This window comes from Emydura macquarii, unplaced genomic scaffold (genome assembly GCF_026122565.2).
Source record: "Emydura macquarii macquarii isolate MOO-44397 ecotype Brisbane River unplaced genomic scaffold, CSIRO-AGI_Emac_v2 contig_2422, whole genome shotgun sequence".
Lineage (NCBI taxonomy): Eukaryota > Metazoa > Chordata > Testudines > Chelidae > Emydura > Emydura macquarii.
In genome coordinates, this window is record NW_027132559.1 from 30,922,179 (window position 1) to 30,937,849 (window position 15,671).

Consider the following 15,671-nt stretch of genomic DNA (forward strand, 5'->3'; position numbering starts at 1 on the left):
TACTATTATAGAACCAGATTATTTCCTAAATATTTTAGTCTTCATTTTTATAGCATCAAAAACATTTTTTGACTTGGAAGATTTAGGCACATAACAGAAGAATGAACTACTTTCATAAAGAGTACTAAGATATACATTGTAACTGTTTAACATAGCCTGGTATTCCTCTGCTCAAAAATTGTTCTAATACAAATATGATTAGATCACTGACTTGTTGCAATAGTATTAAGGTAGCAATAACATAGACAGAAAAGATTTAGGGCCAAATTCTGTAGGCTTTATTCAAGCAAAACTCTCACTGACTTTAATGAGAGATTTGTATGAGCAAAGCCTGCAGGATATTAAGGCCTTTAGTGAATTCATTCATTTAATTGACATTTCCTGAAAAAGAAAGTACCTGCAAAAACCATACTAAATAGAACAGCTATGAAGAATTGTGGTAGTATCTATTTAGATACTACGGTGAAGGGGAACACGTACGTGTCCAAGTGCCTCCCAAATATTTAAATAAAGAAATTACAACAACAATCTTTCTCTGTCTTCCTTTCCAGACTGTAATAGATACGGTTTAGGGAATTCTTTAAATTATTGTTGTGCATATGTCTGTGTTGACATTACAGAGGGAAGGCAAAGCCAAAAAGATGAGTTTTGCATTAGTCTGAATGTTGTAAGGCCTGTGTAATTTTGTGTGGGAGTGAATTACATGATCTAGGTCCATTTTCTATTAAAGGTCTTTCTTCCACACATGCAAGCCTATTCCAGTAAGTCAACAGTAGTGGAAAGTAGCTTTTGTTAGAGGTTATAACCTTAGAGAGAGAAACAATGTCTTTGGAAGCTAGGTCCAATCTGATGGAGACCCCTGAACATCAAAACAGATACTTTAAAAGGCACTCTGTACTAGTGGCAAGCCAGTGCAGAGAGTGGAGCACTAGGATGATGTGCTCACAGCTATCTCTGTTGCTCAGACAGGCAGCTGAGTTCCGTACTAGTCAGAGCTTTTCCAGAAGCATGTGAGGTATCATATGTAGATATAAATTGCAATAAACCAGCCTAAAGGTCACAAATGCATGGAGCAGTTTAGCCAATGCTAAGCCCAGGAAGAAGGGACACAATATTCTGGCCAGTCAAAGACAGAAATGGGAATTTTTGCTACCATCGGTACTTGAATATCAAATAGTGCCATGGAATCCCATGGACCCAAAGGCTGTGAAACAACTTAATCTGGGGGCAGACATGCTAGGTCAGGGGTGGCCAACCCACGGCACGTGAGCCGCATGCAGCTCTTTGGTCATACAAATGCGGCTCGGACTCTTTGCATCCAGCTCTTTGCTCTTTGAAATTGACAAGCTTTTCAGGGGAGGGTAAGAGAGGAGGGGAAACTGAAAAGGTAAATGTGGTTCTTTGTGGCTCTTCGTCTCTGACTGGTTGGCCACCCCTGTGCTAGGTAATGGCAGGAGGCATGTTCTTGAGGCAGCAAGAATAGGGAAGTTTTTCAGAAACCTATCGGTATTTCTTCAGTCTTGCACAAATTCAACTTTGGCCAACTGGAAGACAGTGCTGTTTAGCTATGACATAAGGACACAGAAAGCGGACTGTCATCTGTGTGTTGCTGGCTCATTTTTCTCTTTCAAATCCACAAAGGCAAAAGTTCGAAGTCAGAGGTGATGCACTTGATTGCAGTTAACTGACAGGGGGCATGTTGGTGCTGGACTATCCATAAACAGTAGTTAAGGAACTGTAATTGTACTTCACTGGTTCTTCTAATTCTTGACTGGGTAGAGTTTTCTGTAAATACATTTTAGAATTTGGTTTTCAGGAGTAGATTATGGTCGTGGTTTTTTGTCTTATTTCAGGGTGTTTTCATTTCTATGTGGGGTAGGCCATAGTTTGATCAGAACTGGGGTCTATTCTTGAGTTTCTTATGTTAGTGTCCAGCCTTAGGCTTTGTCTACAATACAGGGGCTACAAAAGCTCACCTAGGGCACTGTTTAGCTTGGGTTGGCGCTAAAGGACATATAGAGCTTGCATATTACAGCAGCTTCTATCATCTTTTAGAACCTAAGACTGTACCTCATTTGTGTATGTATGTTTACCTGCTTTAACCTTGTAATAACTCTCATTTCTTTTCCTTAGTTAATAAATCTTCAATTAGTTCATTACAGGATTGATTACAAGTGTTGATTTTCGTTTGAGATCTGAGGTACAATTAACCTAAGGCAGTGGTTCTCAATCTGCAGTTCTTGGATCCCCACTTAGACTGAAAACTGACTGAACAGAGTTCAACTATATATATATATATTTCCAAATTCACCTCCATTTGAAATTTTTAGGGGTCCGCAAATGAAAAAAGGTTGAGAACCACTGACTTAAGGTAAGTGACCAGTCCATTTGGGACTGGGAATAGCCTGAATATCATTGTGATTTTTGGTGTAAGGGACCATCTATCACAAATGTAGGCTTGCCTATAGTGGCAAGATAGACTAGAGTACCCAAGAAAACTGTCTGTGACTCCATGTCAAGGCTGTTACGGTGCTTGAGGAGTTCACGCTTGATACTTGGTTGGTGAAATTTAAGTCTAGAACTCACACCCAGTTTGGGGTTTGTGCCCTTGTTTTTAACAGTCTGCCCTGAGGTTGGTACTCACGTTTGTGAGCCAATCCAGACAGCCTGACAGACGGCTCTTGTGAACTTCTTGACTACATGAATACATCACCTTGTCTTGGAATCTTTTGGTTTATAGAGTAGCAGAACGCCTAGATTAGTATTGTCTCCAAATTCACGGGTCAAGTAGCAGCACTCAAAAGGATTTTGTTTCAAGTGTGCTACTCCTGCATTTGAAGCAGGGTGGACTGATTTAAATCAAAGTTATTTAAATAACCAATTTCAATCATAATTTAAATCAGCAAACAGGATACCCTTTATTAAAATTGATTATTTAAATCACGTTTTGTATTTGTACTTTTTAGTTATTTTCCTAAATAAATGGTTGATTCTTCTTAGCTGGTAACCATTAAAATATGTTGACTTGCAACTAAATATAGCCTTCACATTGAATCTGGGAGTTTTTTGCTAACCAGGATGACGTCATTAAAGATCGGAGACAGTGGGAAGATTAGTTCATGTCCTGAAGTGATGCTGATACCCAGCACTGGGGGAAGGGCCCTACTCTTCCTATTGAAAGTGGGGAGAGAAGGAGGTGCAGATCCCTGAGTCAGCATGTCAAAGCTCACAGTCTCAGAAAGCACATATGTTTAGCTCATTCTAGGCAGCAGCAGAAGGGGGTACTCAACAAACTGATACAGCATAGATTAATTTAAATTAGGTAAGAAGGATGGATTTTTGGAAGTAAAACCTTCCAGAAAGAACCATCAAGGTAAATATTTTTGTCTGAAAACAACGTTCATTAAAAGTTTACATTCAGTTAAATATGTTTATGAATAATTTGGCTAACACTTTTATGAAATATCTGGGCTAGCTTCGCATAGGATTTGTTCTTCATTTCATCCATGCTTCAAGTCAAAACACAACCTTTAACAATGGAACAGTTAGCAAATATTACTGTACATCACACAAATCTATACAAAAATATTACTCTGATATTTTAAAAAGTATTTATTATAACAAGAATAAGACAATTGGAAGAGAAGATTGTCAATGAATATATTTTTCACTTTTGAAATTAAAGTAACTACTTTCTCTTGTCACTTTTCTAGAAACATGCGACTTCTCCTGTAATAATTTCCAAACATTCACACCAGAATGCCTACTACATGAATAGCTTACCGTAGCAGCTCCTGCTACAATTACGTGAGGTTTTACAATGGAACCCTAAAACAAAGTAAAAGAAAGAGATCAGTCTTCTAAAAATCTTCACAAATCACTAAAAGTTATTATTCAATTTATTGCACAAGTTATTTAACATCTGTACCTAAATTTCATCACATCACAGCTGTATTGTGGGGCTAAAGAATTTGTAAAGGAGTGAGAGCCTGAGATATAAGGTTTTATGTAAATGCAAAGTATCATTATGAGCAGTATTTAAGCTTGCTCTTTAAAAGCTCTCCAGTCATCGCCTCATAAGATGTTGTGCATTGCTAAGTAACACAAACATGCATTATAGCAGCTGAAATAAGTATTCTAGACATTTGTGATCTGGCATGTTTATCATTATGAAGTGGCCAATGATTGAAGATATTTGTGTAAACAATTAAATGACAATCATATTATTTATTATTATTATTATTTAGTAGTAGTAGTAGTAGTATTGGAGTGCCCAGGAGCCCTATACATGGACAGGGCCCCACTGTGCTAGGTGCTGTACTAACACAGAACAAAGATAATCCCTGCCCCAAAGAGTTTACAATCTCAGTATAACAAGAGACAGATAGAGACAGATGGGGGATTACAAGGAAACAATATTAGTCAGCATTATAGGTAGTGGCCTTGGCATACCAGCAGCCTAACTGCTGTCAAATGTTTTGTAGCTATTATGGAAAATTTTAAAAAGGATTTTGAATGAGGACAGAGTGGTCGCTTCACAGATGTTTACAGGGAGCTCCACCAAAGGATCAGAGGCAGCATGGGAAAAGCACAAAGGTATTTGTTTGAAAATTTAACAAGTCGGTGGTGGAGGATGGCATTATGAGCCATTATAGAATCATTCCATACCATTTCCAAGTTGCCAAAGGAAGAAACTCAGAAATGGCAACAATTCTTTAGTAAGAGTCAATTTGTGAATGACGTTACTAATTATCATTATATGTTCAAGTTATCATACATTTTAAGTATAGTAATTTGTTAATCAGTAATTTTAAAGAATATATGACATGCTGACTAGCATAAGGACACGTATCATATCAGACAGCAAGTTTAACTAATGCATAATTGTAAGATGCAGTGCACCCCTCCAAGCTTGCAAGAGTTCAGATACTGCAGAGCTGTGAGATTCTTTGCAGACTTTAATTTGAGCTCTGAACTTTTGATTCCAAATTGTGAATTTCTGCAATTTGGGTTAGCTTGTTGTTCTGTGTGAATATATGTTGTTGATATAATAGATGTACATTGTACCTTTTTAAAGCTCAGTGTATAACCTGATTTCAATTTTTTAAATTATTAAGTCTCCTTTATTTACATCCAGAACACGTATACAGTACAGGTTACGCATATGGAACAATGGGAAACTAGGTCCCTCAATCTGTTGGTATGCATATATTCTAAAGTGAGTATATTTTTAGAACACACCTCAGTCCAAGATTTGATACGTTGCTTCATAGAGCCATTAACTTCTGGATACCACAGGAAATCCTGTAAAAAGAATGAATTAACACCTGGGAGTAAATGTAAGAGTAGTTCATCATTCAGAAAATGCAGGTGTATCAACTGCAAGCAATGCATTCCATACAGGGAAAATACCATTGATTCAAATTTTGCTTCATTTCTTTACTAGATTGAAGTACCAATCTTAAATGAAAAATCTGGTATCTTAATCAGCAAGAAACAAAATGTAAAATAAATGGGAGTTTTGTCATTTACTTCAGTGGAGCCACGATTTCACATAGAATCTAGACCTTTATGCCAGTTGGAAGTGAAGAGTCTCAGATTTCCAATAATATCAAGGACAGAAACATTCACCACAAATTTGAGCAACAGCTATCTTGCAAAAATCTCTGAACTCAAAAACCAGTTTTCTGAAAGCTTATCATTCCAGATTTCAAACTATGTTGAGCCTGAACATTTAACACTAACATTTTGTGTTATTAGGGTCTAAAAATAGAATGGTGGGGAACAAAAGTGGCTAATAACTTGCACATTGTTAAAATCATTCCCCAGATTTCTTATTGACTAAACTTTGTAAAATCTTTCAACTAGTTCCAAAAGATTTATGTAAAAGTTTATTTGTACCTCTGCTAGTGTTTTTCCCTTTCCTAGTTAAATCTGAGAGGCTATTTAAGGCCCGAACTGTTAGCTGACATCATAAGTAGTTTCTGTTTCCACAATCAAGAGGCACTACAGTCTCCTAACAAAGTACAATGGAGATAGTGTCAGATTAAAGGAAAATACAAAACAATTAACTACAAGGTAACTTCATAATGAAGGTAGAAAGACTGTCCTAGCACAAAGTTACACTCCTCTCCTGAACACAACACCGACCTTCCTCTTTAATCACAGCTCCATCCAAAGGCACAACAGTCCACTTGACATGCATTCTCTTGATGAATTATATAGAAAGGAAGGGGAAGAAAATAATGCTACTGAGGTCTTTGCAGGATGAACACTCCATGGGGGAGGAGAATTGAGTTCTCCTCAAAACCTGCCCACCACCTGTCACATATGTGGTAAAATCTGTAGAGCACAAACTGGATTCCTCAGCCATCTTAAGTCTCATCAGTGACTTTCTCCCAGAAGACATGATCCTCATATCGATGGATAGCGGATGACCCACCACCCCCAAATTTGTGTGTGTGTGTTTTTAAAATCCTTCTGTACTAGTTATATATCTGGCTCACTCTGTTACTGCAATCAAAGTGGACCCAGGGCAGAGAACTGGTTGGGGTAGCACAGAAAGCTTATCTGCATTTACCACATTCCTTGCTCCAAGTAGCACAAGCTACTTCCACTGGAAGGGCCACTTACGAGATTTGATGAGAGGACTAATATTGTATGTCACAATTTTAGAGCCCAAAGCTCCTGGGACTAAGATAATAGAAATAATCCAAAGAAACCAAAAAAGCCCTCAACACACCTTTAATGACCTTACTCAGATTTCACTGAGCTTTAAGATACAAATCTTCATGAAAAAAATCAGACCATAAACGGTGCTGAACACCTGCACCCGATTGATTTCTGCTTGATTTGTGACTGATCATTACCTCTGAAAAGAGGTCCTTCATTGTTTTCACCTGAAGTAAAGGGGGGAGCATATAAAATTATACATTCATTATTATAGCTTGGAGTTTATTACTAGAGAAAACTTACCACTTTAATTGATGCAGATTTGTCTTCAAAAGGAATGTTTCCATGCTGTCAAAATAAGAAAAGTTAAACTTGTTCTCCTAGAAGTATGTTCAAATACAATAGAACCTCAGAGTTACAAAAACCCTCAGGAATGGAGGTTGTTCATAACTCTGAAATGTTCGTACCTTTGAACAAACGTTATGGTTATTCTTTCAAAAGTTTACAACTGAACATTGACTTAATACAGCTTTGAAACTTTACTATGCAGAAGAAAAATGTTGCTTTTAACCATCTTAATTTAAATGAAACAAGCATGAAGCAGTTTCCTTACTTTGTCAAATCTCTTTTTTTAAACTTTCCCATTATTTTTTAGTAGTTTACCTTTAACACAATACTGTACTGTATTTGCTGCTTTTTTTTTTCGCTTGGTCTCTGCTGATGCCTGATTGCATACTTTCAGGTCCAAATGAGGTGCATGGTTGATCAGTTAGTTCGTAACCCTGGTGTTTGTAACTGAGTTTCTACTGTATTGATCCCTCTCATCTCCCATCGAAAGCTCATCTACACCAAAAAGTGTTTGCCAGGACAGCTCCTAGAGAAGACAGTTTGTACCAGAAAAATAGTTCTTTTGTCTATGCAGCTTATACCACTTCTCCGAAGGATATAAGATATACCAGCAAAAGGTTTTGGTTTTTGCTGGTGTAACTGATTTGTTCATGCTCCTAACTGAGGTTAGGAGACAAAACTTTGAAGTGTAGCTCAGTCATATGTTGCTATGTCCCCATAGCAGCCCCTGGGAACACCATAGGTTTCTATTACCAAATGAATCAAAAAGTCTGAAATCCTTCCTCTTCAGCCATCACTATTATTTTCCTTAATATTCCTCTCAAAGGACAGAAATCCTGGAAACAAAACATTTTCCTCTCACACTTCCTGCTGAGAACCCACACAACTACTCCTCCACTCCAAACTCTCAATTGCCAAACTACCCCTGGCAAGCAATTCAACAACCCCCCTCAGGCTAGTAAAAAACCTATTATCAAATCAGCCAAACATCTGGTTTTGACAAGTAAAAATTAATTACATGCTGCCTGCTGGACAGACTGCTAACGTTCACTTAAATACCCTGGTTGTATTAAATGTTTGACAGGTCTGACCTGAAGCTGAGTATGAAATGTATTATTTTGCTGCTGCTTCCTCATACGCCCCCTGAAAAACACAAGAAGTTAATGATTTGTCTGCCTGACAAACTATATCGCTATAGTCTATCACTGGCTCCACTTAGCAAGTTGTGCTTCACACTGACCTTTGGAAAATGAACATAACTGTTTTTCAGTGGCATTTACAAGGAAAGCAAGGCAGAAAGCTATTTTTAATTTCAGCCCCAATCAGACTTACACATCAGTCAAAGCACCTATGATTTTAAGTGCAGATTAGATTGCAATTAAACTTCCAGGAAGTGATTTACAACAAGACTTGAATTAATTAATACTGGCTAAAAAAAACCCACAAAACAAAACACTGGCATAGATCAGATTGGGCTCCCTCTGTTGGTGGCTCATCAGATTGCTATGAGGAGACCCTGCAGCTGGTCCCGAGTGTTTTAAGCCTCTGAAGTCTGAACAATGCCCAAGCACTGTCCCTAGGGACATCTTTAGGGCACAGACCTCCTACATAGGCTTCAACCGTATAGCCCAGCTGCCAAGCACCTCTGACCGCACTGCGGACTTCTCAGCTTAAACTTCAAAGCTTAAACACACCCTCTCCCAGAACTTCAAAAGGTGTAAGCCTTCTAGTTTCCCTCTTCAACGGGCCACATGCTAGGTGTAGCAGATACGTGACACACATTACTGCTCTTTACTTAAGCATGATAAATATACCGAGGTTACACATCATATAGAAAATAAGCATCCTGAACACAGTGCCCCTCATTGTAGCTCACTTTTCTCTTGGAGGATCTTCTACATTCCAATAAGTAGACAGGCAGGTTCCTCCTCCAACCCCAAACTCATCCAGTTCTTGCAGCTGCTTCACTCATCTCAAGCTGGTGAAAAATTACCAAAGAACTAACAAAGCAGCTTTTCTGACTTTCCAGTCCCTCTGTCAGATGACCTCTTGATCAGCCTCCTCAGGTGACCAGAATCCCCTACCAGGTGACTTTCTTGCCAAGTGACCCCTCTCCTGACTAGCTAGTTTTTGGAGTAGCCATTATCTTATTGTCTAGGATGTTTGTATATGAATAGAGGACCATACCAATTTAACAACTGTCTATCATCAGTCCTGAATCACTAGGCCTTGGCATTTCAGTCCAGCATGGAGATAGAGATCACAGAGAACACAGCTAGCCCCCACATTCAAAATAGAGTTTGCTGCTTGGCAAAGATACATAGAGTTCATAATCTCAAACAGAATTCATAAATTTTACAGACAGATTGCCCAAGTCATCACACACTGTGACAGCCATATTCTCCTCAAAGAATCATAGAAGATTAAGGTTGGAAAGGACCTCAGATGGTCATCTAGTCCAACCCCCTGACCAAAGCTGGACCAACCCAACTAAATCATCCCAGCCAGGGCTTTGTCAAGCCAGGCCTTAAAAACCTCCCAGGATGGAGATTCCGCCACCTCCCATGGCAACCCATTCCAGTGCTTCACCACCCTCTAAGTGAAAAAGTTTCTCCTAATATTTAACTTAGGCCTCCCCCACTGCAACTTGAGACCATTGCTCCCAGTTCTGTCATCTACTACTCCTGAGAACAGCCTAGTTCTATCCTTCCTGGAGCCCCGCTTCGGGTACTTGAAGGCCACTATCAAATCCCCCTCACTCTTCTCTTCTGCAGACTAAACAAGCCTAGTTCCATCAGCCTCTCCTCAGAAGTCATGTGCTTCAGCTCCCTAATTATTTTTGTTGCCCTCCAATAGACTCTCTCTAATTTGTCCACATCCTTCCTGTAGTGGAGGGCCCAAAACTGGACACAATACTCCAAATGTGGCCTCACCAGTGCCAAATAGAGCGGAATAATCTCTTACCTTGATCTGCTGACAATGCTGCTGCTAATGCACCCCAATATGCTGTTAGCCTTCTTGGCAATAAGGGCACACTGTTGACTCATATCCAGCTTCTTGTCCACAGTAACCCCCAGGTCTCTTTCTGCAGAACTTCTGCCTAGCCTGTTTTGTCCCCAATCTGTAGCAGTGCATGGGAGTCTTCCATCCTAAATGCAGGACTCTGTACTTGTCCTTGTTGAACCACATCAGATTTCTTTTGGCCCAATCCTCCAATTTATCTAGGTCACGCCATAACCTATCCCTATCCTCCAGCATATCTACCACTCCCCCCAGCTTAGTGTCATCTGCAAACTTGCTGAGGGTACAATTCACTCCATCCTCCAGATCATTAATGAAGATCTTGATCAAAACCAGCCCCAGCACCAACCACTGAGGCACTCTGCTTGTTACTGGCTGCCAACTAGACATTGAGTCGTTGATCACTACCCATTGAGCCCGATGCTCTAGCCAGCTTTCTATCCACCTTATAAGTCCACTCATCCAACCCATACTTCTTTTACTCGCTGGCAAGAATACTGTGGGAGACTGTATCAAAAGCTTTGCTAAAGTCAAGATGTATCATATCCACCACTTTCCCCACATCCACAGAGTCAGTCATCTCATCATAGAAGGCAATCAGGTTGGTCAGGTATGACTTGCCCGCCCTTGGTGAATCCATGCTGACTGTTTCTGATTTCAGTTTTGTTTTTCTGATGAGGCAATCTTAATTGCCATTGGATAAACTACCTTAGTTTTCTTTCCTACACTGTTCACCTATCATTTGCTGAACCCTCCCAACTTCCCACTTCACTTCTCAGGATGCCAAACATTACTGTTATCACCCTCTGACAATTGCTTGGGCCCAATCTCCCTCTCAAGTGCTTGATTTGTTTTCACTACAAAAACTATACTACATGATTCCCTTTCCTGAATGTTAAAATAGCAAGTAGTATTTCCCAACAAATGCCCATTTAGAAAAAACCTAGTTTCTGGTCTTTCAACCTGGAAATTAAGTCAAGTTTTAAGAGTTAAGAGGCAAATTGTGGGGGAAAAAAAGACAGTCTTACCTTGTTTCCTTCTTCCTTGACTTGAGGATTTATGAGCTTTACAAAAGAATAAAACAACTGGCGAATTCTGGAATCTCCTATAAATGCAACATGTTTGTCTACAAGGCAGTTTTTTGCTTCACTGTAAAAAGAAACAGCATTACAAAATTAACATAGTACATTCTTTAAGGAATCAATTTAATGAAGGAAACTGACAATTCCTTAAAGGAAATCTTGAACGTAATGCAGAAAATTCTAAACATTGTATCTAACTCTAAAGAAAGGTAAATCAGATTTTAAAAATATTGAATGCATTAATTATAACAAGGAAAACATATCAAATAAAAAGGCACCCTGATCATTTGTTTACAAAAATTACTGTAGGCTGTGAAAGAACTCTCTTTCCCATTGGGTAGTGCTGAAAAAAATCAAGAAGTCTGAATAGCTGTATAATTGTTAAGTTACAGAATAATTTTGAGTAATAAAGGTATGTCACTGGTTTATATTAAGTGAATGAAGAAAAAAGTGATAGGTAGTTTTATTTCTCAACATTGTTTACTACATTTCTTTAAGAAAAATTCTAAAAAAGAAATATACATCAACTATTTGGTATTATAACTAAGAATTGTATTTTCCCTTTAAATCACAATTTGAAACCATATATAAAACATGTGATGCCCGTTGGACTGTCTTGAAATTCTTCATAATAAACAAAACATGCATTATAAAATTACCACTACGACTCTTATCTATTTGTATTTAATAGCAGGATCTTATTATGCTTAGCACTCTAGACACATTATGAAGAGAGTATCTTATACTAAAGGCCCTTTTCTGAGCTCTGATAAATTATGTATTTCGCTGTAACCCATTTAAATAAAAACAGATGCAAGGAAAATGACAACCAAGAGAGACAAGGCTACAGGGACTCAAAAGATTGTAGTGCAGTATTCAGATTTCTTACTACTTTCCCCTGTAGAGAACAGAATAAAAATAGAATGTAGGGTGATATCCTTACCTATTTTTATATTTATGCATCATACAACTGTAGGGCTGCCATACTTTTTCCCCAAGAAATCTCCCACTGGAGAGAAGATCCTCACATGTATCATCACCTTAAAAAATTACACTAGAATTAGAATCCTACTATAAAAAAAATATCATACAATATCTTAACCACCAACTACTTAATTTTTTTAAATAAATAATTGAAGTTTAGATCACACAAAAGTAAGAAATCATTAGCACTAACTAGAGTCAAATATATTGTAAGGAGTATATACTGTAATATATTATAAGGAGGTCTTGCCATTCATTGCACCTCACTTCTGACTGAAAACATTCTCCTCTCTGTCCACAGCCAAATTGTGATGGTTGTGCCTAATTTCTTCTAGAGAGGTTATGACATGAACTAGATTAATACTTGGACCTCCAGAGTTAAAAGAACATGCGACATCAATCCACTGTCCCACTTATCTTCCTACAATATAATAGCATAGGATGAAGTGATTAACATACTCGTACTCTGATGTAATGCTCTTCTGTAAAGATTTAGCATATACTTTAAACATTTTATAGAGAACCTAAGTCTAAAAAAGAAATTTGCAGGATTATCTGTTCATATCTGCTTGCTTACAATGTAATTACCACCAAAGCAGATGGAATTAGATTTCAGTGTCTGCATGCAACAGGAAGAGGTTTGCATAGGAATTCTCTGCAGATCTTGATTCTGCACTGCAGTCAACTCCCTCAGTCTAAAAGTTGCAAACTAAGGATTACTACAAACAGAGTGACTTTTTTCTTCAAGATCACGTAAATGAACATCTGAGTTATGAAACCCATAAATAAGGCCTCTTTAAAACAGGGTGGATTGATTTAAATCAATGCAATTTAAATTACCAAGAAAAAAATCATTGATTTAAATCAAGTTTCCCACTGATACCTCTTCACATATTTCTTAAACAAAGGGGCAAATTTGATCATTAAAACATGTTAATTTACAATTCAATACAGCATTTTACAATATCTAGGAGGGAATACTTTGTGTAATTTTTTAGATACTTGATTTTTATTAATTTAGGAAATAGTACATAATACTCATTACCTGTGTCAAGCTGCAGATGCAGCAGCAGTACATTAGGAATGGTAAGAACTAACTCACACACAAACACAACAGCACTTATATTTTATTAAACTAAATCTTAGATGTTACATAAATGTTTCATATTTGCAATTGCAGCAGTCTCCTGAGTTGCTGGCTGACCTTAAACTTTTTTTTTTTTTTTTTTTTAATTTTCAAATTTTAACAACTCTAACAGACAAGTCATCACAACACTAAACATACGCTGTCCTTAAAACTTCTACAATTAGCTCTCATCTTCCCCACGTCCACTGTCATTTTTATTCATAGACAAACAGAAATAAGAGTTTTTCTGCTTTTTCAACTCCCAGTCAATTTCTTAGGTAAGTGAATAATACCAAATGATGAAAATATTCTCTCTGTGCCTGCAGAAGAAGCTACTGCTGTGAAAAGTTGGCTTAGCTATTGAAGGATCTTTGTTTCAAGGATGCCTGGCTAACAATTTCCACCAATTCAGGAGAGTGACTTTACTCAAAACATCATCAGTGAACATGTACTGTTTAAATAGTTTCGCTCCAGCCCTCAAAATTTATTATGATTGGCAGAACTGAGGAGTGATTTTGAGATGCCCAGGCCATTGCAGCATCATCATCTTCAAAAGTTAGGCATCTACCTTTACATCTGGGAGTGAGAATGTTTGCAAAAAAAATGAGGTGGAGTTAGTGATTGATCCATTCGCTTCTTTATTGCCTGTAGTTTAACTTTCTGGTGAGGTATTTCTTTCTTCAATGTCTCTAGAAGTACCACCCAAATTTTGACAGCATCAGCAATGCAGCAACAATTTCTATGAAGTTTGTTTATGGATATAGGCTTCAGTATACTGAGCATATCCTCTACATTCCTCTTTAATCCAATGTTAGATACTTTGGATGAGATACTTCCATCTATTTTATCACGGTTTTCTTCACAAAGTTTTATGAGAATAGGCCAGTTCTTAATAAATTGTTCAAAACAATCAACTAGGAATTTCTTCAAAATATTCCCAGATAGGATCTCTCTTATACCCAGAAACCACGTCAGCTTTTCTGTGGCAAAAGTGTGGGGGAATATAGGAAGCTGTGTGTGTGCTGAATAATGTCTTCCCTTTTTCTTTCCACCACTCCACTGTTCCTTTCTACTCTGCCTCCGTCCTTTATCTCTCAGTCTTTAAGACAGTGTCTTAACTAACTCCTCTGCCTTGATTGACCCAGCTCCACCACCACATAAGCACAGAACAACAACAATCCTATCCAGCCTGTGTCCTTCTTTGCACATGTGACTTTAGTCTGCTGAAAAACTGAAACAGCAACAGAAAGCCCAGAACTTTCACCAACCAAGAGCTGGTAGTTAGGCTGGACAGACTACAGCCATTAATTCATTTTTTATGAGACTAAGTGTAGGGTTAAGCATGTTTGTGATGAGATTTAATTGTAACATTTTTTCAATGAGAGAGAAATTTAGTATTTTATTGATTTAAAAAAAAATCTGATTTAAATTAAAAAATCCGATTTTTTTTTTAAATAATTGATTTTTATCCATCCTGCTTTACAATTGTCATGAATACTGGGGCCAGAGGCAAAGGGAAAGTTTTTTTTTATTGCTGTTACCAAGATACTGCTCTTCCAATGAAAGTTACAACTTCTTAACTGTTCTCCCACAACTGAAAAAATAAAATGACATTCATGGGCACTAGACCCTCATCCAGAATGATTCCAAAGTGCTTTACAAACTATTTAAGAATCACTGGTTTATAGCCACCTCTGAGGGAAAATACACCCTCTGGTTAGCAGTTCACAGTAACATTACACACTGGAAAAATGTAGTTACCTGAATGGAAATCTGTTCTGGACATCAGGATTAGCTCTCTTAGCTTGAGAAGACTACTCTGAGACTTTTGGTGATCACCAGCCCAAACCTCAGTTCTGCCTCTGATCCAAAGGAGAACACCTTCAATGGTACAGTGTCCCCAAACACTGACTCAGAGAAGGCTACCTAATGAATCACTACCACTTCCTGAAGAACCTGGGATTTCTTTGGCAGTATTCCATCTAAGTACTGATGCAGCCAAATCCTGCTTAGCTTGCAAGGCATGATGAGATCGCAACCTCTGCAGTAACTAAGAGAATTCTCACATATGTACACCACACTTTATTCTAATAGGTTAAATCTTAGACTTGGGTTCACAGTATGGAAAAATCATAGAATTTTTATGTGGGGAGCAGAGTTTCAGCAAAGCAAACTGAACAATAGTTTCTTATAGTCTGGCACTAGAGAGAAGAAAACTAGAGGGGATATTTATTTCAGTAATTTTCTATAACTAAGATCGGTCCAAGCTGATATTAATAAATTACAGGAAAATCTGTAAGAGATACAGTAAGCAATTTCAGCATAATATGAGCTTAAAGCTCAGTTGAGGATCCTGAAGATCTGCCCTGTGACAACAGGCAATGAAAGAGGAAGGGAGAAATAAGTGCAAGAGCAGCAGCAGATTCACATGGCAATGA

General features: G+C 37.9%; 1 protein-coding gene across 4 annotated transcripts in view; it reads right to left on the minus strand.

The window, feature by feature from the left end:
• CASD1 (CAS1 domain containing 1) overlaps positions 1-15,671 on the minus strand; it is a 60,830-nt gene that overhangs the window by 31,368 nt on the left and 13,791 nt on the right. The window contains exons 2-6 of one of the 4 annotated variants that reach the window (XM_067562180.1): positions 12,067-12,163; positions 11,070-11,190; positions 6,976-7,020; positions 5,242-5,304; positions 3,784-3,828 (exon numbers count right to left, since the gene is read on the minus strand). In XM_067562180.1, the coding sequence (XP_067418281.1) occupies positions 3,784-3,828; positions 5,242-5,304; positions 6,976-7,020; positions 11,070-11,190; positions 12,067-12,163 (371 nt within the window). Of the gene's footprint in view, positions 1-3,783; positions 3,829-5,241; positions 5,305-5,901; positions 6,358-6,975; positions 8,999-11,069; positions 11,193-12,066; positions 12,164-15,671 lie in introns of those variants that run through there. The other 3 variants (XM_067562181.1, XM_067562182.1, XM_067562184.1) reach the window with 3 other exon arrangements.